This window comes from Antechinus flavipes, chromosome 5 (assembly GCF_016432865.1).
Source record: "Antechinus flavipes isolate AdamAnt ecotype Samford, QLD, Australia chromosome 5, AdamAnt_v2, whole genome shotgun sequence".
NCBI lineage: Eukaryota > Metazoa > Chordata > Mammalia > Dasyuromorphia > Dasyuridae > Antechinus > Antechinus flavipes.
Window position 1 is genome coordinate 230,309,061 of NC_067402.1, and position 9,211 is coordinate 230,318,271.

The 9,211-nt window shown below is 34.4% G+C and overlaps 1 protein-coding gene across 1 annotated transcript; it reads right to left on the bottom strand.

The window, feature by feature from the left end:
- Positions 1 to 4,292: 4,292 nt before the first annotated feature.
- LOC127538718 (olfactory receptor 8S1-like) lies at positions 4,293 to 5,234 on the bottom strand. Its single transcript, XM_051962471.1, has one exon. It carries the CDS (start codon positions 5,232 to 5,234, stop codon positions 4,293 to 4,295), a length of 942 nt encoding a protein of 313 aa, XP_051818431.1.
- Positions 5,235 to 9,211: the final 3,977 nt, after the last annotated feature.

A 9,211-nucleotide genomic window follows, 5' to 3' on the forward strand; every position in this document is an offset into this window, starting at 1 on the left:
AAAACTATCTTTACATGTGTTTGGAAAAATAAAATAGTATTGAGGAAAAACATATGATATCCTACAAAATATGAAACTGGAATTTTACTGTGCCTGTGAAAATACATTGGAAAAACATGAACTAAATAAGTTATAGTATATGAATGTAATGAAATATTATTGTTCTATATGAAATGATGAGTAGATTGATTTCAAAAAAGTCAGGAAAAACTTACATAAATTGATGCTAAGTAAAGTGAGTGGAACCAGAATAGTATATATAGTAACATCAAGATTATTTGATGATCAATTGTGATGGACTTAGCTCGTCCCAGCAATGTGGTGATTCAAGGCAATGCCAATAGACTTGTGATGGAAAATGCCATCTACATACAAATGTGGATGTCAAGAATTATGGAAACTGAATGTGCATCAAAGCATGGTATTTTCACTTTTTTTTTCCTTTTTGTGGTTTTTTTCCCTTTTGGTCTGAATTTTCTCATACAACATACAAATATGGAAATATTATTGCACACATTTAAGCTATATCAGACTGCTTGTTGTCTTGGGCAGGTAAGAACAGAGAAAAATTTGGGACACAACATCTTAAAAATGACTGTTGAAAACTATCTTTACATGTGTTTGGAAAAATAAAATAGTATTGAGGAAAAACATATGATATCCTACAAAATATGAAACTGGAATTTTACTGTGCCTGTGAAAATACTTTGGAAAAGGTATATGAGGGGTAGTTAGATGGCACAGTGAATAGAGTACTGGCCTTTGAGTCAGGGGTACCTGAGTTCAAATCCGGGCACAACACTTAACCTTGACTACCTGTGTGACTCTGGGCAAGTCACTTAATTGTCTTGCAAAAAAAGAAGGAAAAAAGTAAGTTTCTATGGGATGAAGGTATGCGTACTCAAATATAACCAAATGATTTGTACCATTACAAATTTTCTACTAAGATAGTAAAGGGGTCTGGTGAAAATGCACTGGAATATTTTCAGAAATTGTCACTTAACAAGCATTTATTAAGAGCTTCCTATTCTACTAAGTGCTGGGGATGCAAAGACAGCTAAAAGTAATCATTGGTCTGAAGGTGTTCAGATTCTAAAAGTGGAAACACGCATGAGTATAACTGGATCTATTCAAAATAGACAAAGTAGACAAAATGGTATGTTAGATAGCAAGACACTAGCAGTTGGGACTGAGGTGGGGTTAAGATTAGGAAAGAGCTCCTGAAAACTCTGAGATTTGAACTGACCCTTGCAAGAATGCAGGGAAACTAAATGATGGAGATGAAGCATTAAAACATTTGAGGTTTTAGTTGTTTTTGTTCATCTTTCATACTCAAAAAGAATTAATGACATTATGATGTTGGGATCAAGGAACAGTGTGTTTAACTATGGCTGATTAGTCCAATTTTAGTCCAATATAAACTCAGAAGGCTTTACCACACAGGTCAGGCACAAATAGTCCTTTTGAACATTTGGGATGGTGATGCCATTAGATTTGCACATTTCATCTTTCTTTGATGCTGATATGTATGCTAACATCTCCCATGTTATTCCAAATAGTGAGAATGGTCTTCTAACTTTTTTTTCTGACCTGCATGTGCATTTGCCTTAGTGAATTTTTCATAAAATAATCTTTCATGCAAATATACATTTGGCATTTGGGCAACAAGGCCAGCCCAGCAGAGTTGGGCAAGTATATACTTACTCAAATTTTTGCCAGTTTAGCTCAAGAGAGAACTTTATTATCCAGTACTTTATCTTGCTTTAATCTTCAAAATATTGCTAAGGCAATTAAAATGGAAGCAGTTCAATTTTTTAGCATTTTCAGAGTGTTTAAGTTTTAAAGCATAGAATGGTGAAATCAGCACAACGGCTCTGTAGATCTTCAGTTTAGTACACAGCCTAATACCTTTTCTCTCCTAGACTTTATTTTGGAGCCTCCTAAAAAATGAGTTATTCTAAAAACTAGTAAGCAGTGTTTCTTCTTAACAATTTGATGTAGAGAAGATTTTCATCAATATAAATCTTTGAATTCCAAGATTTCTCAATAACATTCTGACACTTTGTTCTAATTCTTGCTAATATAGTTGGGTTATAATTGTTTTAAAAAATTTCTATAAGAACTCTTCTGGCTGGAAGTCACAGCTAGTTGTTAAGATTTCTTCAACTTTTTATTCAACAGATAATTGTGGTAGTTGTCAGCACCTGCTTCCTTTTCATTGCTTGAGACTTCAAAGTCCAAGTAGGTAGGTAGATTTGGCTCTTGCCCAATCATCATTAAGTGTGGTATCTGGCCACTGGTTCTAGATAGCCCTAGAGAGGAAAGTGAGGTGATCAGTTTTCCATATTCCTTTTGCTTACTGAATAGTAGATCAAATTATCATTGAGTGTGAGTAATTTGAGACTTCAAAGTCCAAGTAGGTAGGTAGATTTGGCTCTTGCCCAAACATCATTAAGTGTGGTATCTGGCCACTGGTTCTAGATAGCCCTAGAGAGGAAAGTGAGGTGATCAGTTTTCCATATTCCTTTTGCTTACTGAATAGTAGATCAAATTATCATTGATTGTGAGTAATTTGAGACTTCAAAGTCCAAGTAGGTAGGTAGATTTGGCTCTTGCCCAAACATCATTAAGTGTGGTATCTGGCCACTGGTTCTAGATAGCCCTAGAGAGGAAAGTGAGGTGATCAGTTTTCCATATTCCTTTTGCTTACTGAATAGTAGATCAAATTATCATTGAGTGTGAGTAATTTCTCAAGTTGTCATTAATAAATTAGAGATAAGAAGACCTCTGTTTAGATACTTACTCGATGTGAATCCCTGTCCATGACACCAACTTTCTTTTAGTCTCACATTACTCATTTGCAATATAGGTGGCATAATAGTACATATTTCATAGTTATGTTGAGAGAATCAAATTATATGACATATGTAAAATACTTGGCAAAAATCAAAGCAATATGTAAATGTTATTGTTAGTATTAAAATATACACCAATTGAAATGTTTTCTTCATGTATATATATATGTGTGTGTGGCACTTGGAGTTAAGTGACTTACCTAGGGTCACATAGTTAGTATTGAGTAATTGAGTCAAGATTTGAATTCAGATACTCCCAAATTCAAGGCCATCATACCACCTAGTTGTCCCCCATTGAAATCTTTTGGCCATTTTGATATTGGGGAATGGTTTTTATTCTTATACATTTGTATCAGGTCTTCATAGTTTATTGTGCTGGGAACAATTTGTGTGGGTAATATAGTGATTTGTTCTGTTTTTAACCTTTTTATTACATCTATCAACTGTGCAGTGTTACATTATTCATTTTTCTGAAGGGAATATATATATTTTTTCTTTCACTAGTATTACTCCTCACATCTTAATTGTGTTCTCTCTCTTCCACCCCCTTCTGTCTGTCGGTCTGTCTCTCTCTTTCTCCCTCTCTCTCTCTCTCTTTCACACACACACACACACACACACACACACACATATCACTAATACTAAATATAATTCCTATGTTTTGTACTATTCACAAAAATTTTGCAAAAATTTTATTTCCCTGACTTTCTATACCTTTGTATTACTCTGGGATTTCCTCCAATCCCGGCTCTATCCTATTTTTCCTATTTTTTTTCTCTTTCATTGCTAATCAATGAATCTCAAGCTCCTCTTATGCTCCTTCTTTGCCTGGTTACTTTGCATCATTAAACCAACACTCCAGTAGTTTTACCCTTCATGTTAATTACGTTGAGATATGGATTAATCACAAGATATAAGGAATTGAATGATTTTTTAATTCATTTAGAAATGATGCAGCTTAATCCAGAGATTCAGTTTTTATTAGTTTTGCATTTATAAACTGCTTTCAAGTTGTCTAGAGACATCACAATTGCTTCAAATTTACACATTTCTTAAGAATTCTTCCTAGGTGAGCTGTTTTGGGGTGAAGTGCTTGACCTCTTGACTTTTGGCATATCATCTTAGAGTCTTTGAGGTGAAGAAACAGAGGCAGACTTACATAGCTTCTAAATGATAAAAAAAAAAAAAGATGATGACAATGAGATAAAAATCCTAATACTGGCCTTACCTCATAGGGATTGTTACATTCAAATGAGTTAATGGAAAGTTAAATTGCTTTGGAAAGAATAAATCAAGACATAAGGATATGCACTTTATATTATCATTTGGTCTATTCCATTTCTGAGGCTTTTGTAAAGGTGAAAATCTTTCTACATTCTGTACTGAAAATCATAACTTCTCCAATTTTGTTTATACTCACCAGTGCTTATGTAGTGCTTAATAAGTTCCAGAGAGGATACCTTTTTTCCCCCACATTTTCTTTATGGCTATTTTGACTTCCACATTCTTCAGAGAGTAGATGATGGGGTTCAATAGGGGTGTCACAATGCTATACTGTAGGGAAATGACTTGTTCCAGGACGGATCCTGTAGCAGGGCTTAAATGTCGGCCCAAACCTGTCAGGAAGAATAAAGTCACTACAATGACATGAGAGGAGCAGGTAGAAAAGGCTTTGCTCCTGCCTGAGGCTGAGCTGATCTTCAGGATGGCAGAGATAATTCGGGTATATGAAAACAGGATAGGGAAGAAGCAACCAAAGCCAAAGACAACCAAGGTGGTGAACAAAATCATCTTGTTAGGGAAGAGATCAGAGCAGGAGAGAGGTAAGAGCTCAGGCATCTCACAGCTGTAATGGTGGATGAAGTAGGGGCCACAGAAGTGCAGCCTCAACAAAGGCAGGGTATTCATCAGAGAATTGGTTACCCCAAGTAGACAAGACCCACAGGCCAGAAAGGTACAGAATCGTTTGCTCATGACCATCACATAAACCAGAGGATTGCATATGGCTGAGTAGCGGTCATAGGCCATGGCTGAGAGAATAAAGGCTTCAGATGAAGCAATGAAAAACATCAGTCCAATCTGTACTAGGCACCCACTGAGGGAGACAATTTTGTTCTTGGTTAGTAGTGTATAAACCAACTTTGGTGCCATGACTGAGGAATAAAACATATCAAAAAAGGATAAGTTCACCAGGAAGAAGTACATGGGGGTGTGCAGTTGGGAATCCATCTTGATGACTGCCATTATCAAAAGGTTCCCAGCCAAGGTGAGGAAGTAAATCAATAGGAAAAGGAAGCCTAGGGCATACTGGATGTGCATGCTGCTGGAAAATGGCAGAAGAATGAATTCTGTATCTGTGGTCTGATTATCTGGTATCATTTGTTCAGAAAAATCACTCCCTAGAAATAGAAAAACAAATCAATCAACCAATCAACCAACAAATCTTTACTGATCAACTAGTACTATGTCTAACATTATATATATATAAACATATTATAGGACCTTGAAGAAATATTCCCAGCTGCCTTATGGGCATAATCTTTATTGGGGGACAAGATAGAGACAAAAGAAAAGCTTATGGAACAAAAAAATGCAAACTAGAAACTAAGCATTAAGTTGTATAGTCAAGACTGTACAGGAATAGAAGTAAAGAAAAGAGTAATAGTTAGAATGGTCAGGAACTATTGGATTGTGGAGGAAGTGTAATGATTTGAATTCAATATGTGGGGCATGGTGGTGTTATTACAGTTCTCCCTCTCAGCTATGAATATAGAGCTCTCAGTTCTTTCCATCTCTCTCTCTCTCTCTCTCTCTCTCTCTCTCTCTCTCTCTCTCTCTCTCTCTTTTTTTTTGCTGAGGCAATTGAGATTAAGTGAACTTGCCCAGGGTCACACAGCCTGGAGGAAGTGTTTAGTGTCTGAGACCACATTTGAACTCAGGTCCTCCTGACTTCAGGGCTGGTGCTCTATCCACTACACCATTTAGCAGCCCCTAGATTTCTCAGTTCTATAATTTTTCTATTAAGTACAGATTGCAAAGAAGGTGCCAATCCCCACTGAAAGAGAAAGTTTCTCAAAGGGAACTCTGTACTGGTGTGCTTGGTTAAAAACCAAAATAAAGTAAAGAACTAATAAAAAAGAAATTATTTTTTAATTCCCCTTATAGGCTTCTTATCCTGACATTTCTTTTCTGTCTTGGTTCTTTTGCTCCCATTATTTTATTCTACTAAAATTGATGCCCCTCCTTTGCTCATCTTTCCCTGTTCAAATCATACTCATTTAGGTGCTCCATGTCACTTTCCCCATGAGGAATTCCTTGAGATGGAAATGACATCTCTTATCCTCTTCTTCTATAGTATTTTGTTTATGATTTACTACAACACTTAGAATTTCTACCTTATATCATTGTAATTGGTTTATATGTTATAATGTGCACATATCATTTATATATGCTACTACTTCAGGACAAGAAACATGTCTTCTTTATATTTTTCATTTTTGTATCACTCTAGTACCTGCATATTTTCTTACACAGCAAAGGTTTGTAGTGAATGTTGAGCCAACTAATGCTAAGTAGGTGAATTATAAGTCATATTATTCATGCCTTGACTATCATCATCAGTTTAAATAACAATTGTTTCTGCTTTGACCCAAAACCTGAGGGTCTTCCTCCTCCAAATTGAATTTTTTGACGATGTATAAGAGATAATTTTTGTATCATTTCTTAGATTTAATCTCTGAATGGGTGTTGTCTCAGATGAACTGAGACCTGGGAAATACATTAGTTTGAAAAGGCCAAGATCTCCCACTGTTATCCAAGCCATTTATAGTTGTCTCGTTCTCTAACTTTTCATTGAACTCAGCTGACTCTGGAGGAACTTCTGAGGCTAATGACCTTGAATAATCCTATATCCCTCAAATCCAATTCACTTGTATTTCATGACATCAACTTCATAATGTCATGGTTCTTTTTGAGAACAAAGAACAAACAACAATTATCATCATCAAAAGTATGAATATATGCTTTCCATATTCAAAACAATATACAACTAATTCTCCTTTGAACCTACAACTAACTCCCTTCTTTACTGACAAAGTTCCTTCTTAGAAGCTATTCTCTCTGAATCTGTGCTTAGAGTTTGTATCTCTGCTCCTTGTTTGATGTAGTGCCTTTTACTGGCATAGTTTTTCATCAGGACAATCACCTTTTAAAACATATTAACACCTTGTTACTTTTGTTATCTATTTTTTGTTGTTGTTTTCTATGTTAGAATCAACTTGGGTAGGTAGACACTAGATTCTATCCCTCTTGAAATTATGTTTTTGAAAATCATCAAAGAAAACTTCCAAGAATTAGAAGTTAAAACTCAAAATACAAATTGAAAAGAATTCACAGGTTTATTTTAAGGACTACTGCAAAAAAGAACAACATACAACATATCTTCTTGAAGGTAATCAGATGTAATTTACCCAGGAAAGATAGACTTTTCCAGAACAGTTGGTATTTGGAGAAAATAGATTATTATGAATGACTTGAGCCTTTATGTAGGGCATTCTCTATGAGTCAAGTAGGAAATATAAATTAAATAAATAAAATTTTAATTTGGACCAAATAATAGTGATAACAAAACCTAATATTTAAAGACTGCTTATTATATGCATACACTATTCTAAATGGTTTCATTATTATCTCATTGATCTCACAACAACCCTGAGAGGCAGGAGTTATTATTATCCACATTTTATGGATGAGGTTAAATGACTTGCCAGGATCACACACCATTAGTAAGTGTCTAAAGCCAGTCTGAACTCAGGTTTTCCTAACTCCAGACCCAACACTCTATGCATTGTACTATTCTACTCTTTAAGGATAGGAGAGGAAATGCTTCCTTTATAGCAAGGAGAAAATATCATTTACTCCATCTCAATGATGGGAGATAGAACATTATACAGATCCTGACATCTCAAAGAATCACATTTTTGCAATATCACAGAATGATTAATAAAGCAATATATATTTAAATAAATAAATTAAAAAAAAATAATGGGCAAGTGAATAAAATACCTAGGAGTATACTTGCCAAGACAAATCCAGGAACATGAACATATTTATAAACCACTTTATAGAAATAGTCTGATTTCAATCTCCCTAGTGAACATTGATGCAAAAATCTTATATAAAATATTAGCAAAAAGATTACACAAAATCATCCCCAGGATAATACACCATGACCAAGTAGGATTTATACCAAGAATGCAGGGCTGGTTCAATATTAGGAAAACTATTAACATAATTAACTATATCAATAACCAAATTAGCAAAAATCATATGATCATCTCAATAGATGCAGAAAAAGAATTTGAAAAAAATCCAACACCCATTCCTATTAAAAACACTAGAGAGTATAGGAATAAATGGACTTTTCCTTAAAATAGTCAAGAGCATCTATTTAAAACCATCAGTAAGCATCATATTAATGGTAATAAACTGGAACCATTCCCAATAAGATCAGGAATGTAACAAAGTTGCCCACTATCACCATTACTATTCAATATTATATTAGAACTACTAGATTTGGCAATAAGAGATGAAAAAAGAGATTAAAGGAATTAGAGTAAGTAATGAGGAAACCAAATGATCATTCTTTACAGATGATATGAGGGTATACTTAGAGAACCCCAGAGATTCTACTAAAAAGCTATTAAAAATAATCTACAACTTTAGCAAAGTTTGCAGGATACAAAATGAATCCACATAAATCCTCATCATTTTTATACATCACTAACAAAATCCAACAGCAAGAGATACAAAGAAAAATTCCATTTAAAATAACTGTTAATAGTATAAAATATTTGGCAATTTATCTGTCAAGGAAAGTCAGGAACTATATGAGCAAAACTACAAAACACTTTCCACACAATATAGTCAGATCTAAACGATTGGGAAAATATTAAATGCTCTTGGATAGGTCGAGCGAATATAATAAAGATGGCATTACTATCTAAACCAATCTATTTATTTAGTGCTATACCAATCAGACTCACAAGAAACTATTTTAAGGACCAAGAAAAAATAACAACAAAATTAATCTGGAAGAACAGAAGGTCAAGAATTTCAAGGGAACTAATGAAAAAAAAAATCAAATGAAGGTGACCTAGCTATACCTGATCTAAAACTATATTATAAAGCAGAGGTCACCAAAACCATTTGGTATTGACTAAGAAAAAGACTAGTGATCAGTGGAATAGGTTAGGTTAACAGGACAAAATAATCAATAACTATAGCAATCTAGTAGTTGACAAACCCAAGACTCCAAGTTTTGGGATAAGAATTCACTATTTGAAAAAAAACTGCTG

Excerpts from the sequence above, each read along its gene's own strand:
- LOC127538718 (XM_051962471.1), bottom strand. The coding sequence starts at position 5,234 with ATGATACCAGATAATCAGACCACAGATACAGAATTCATTCTTCTGCCA.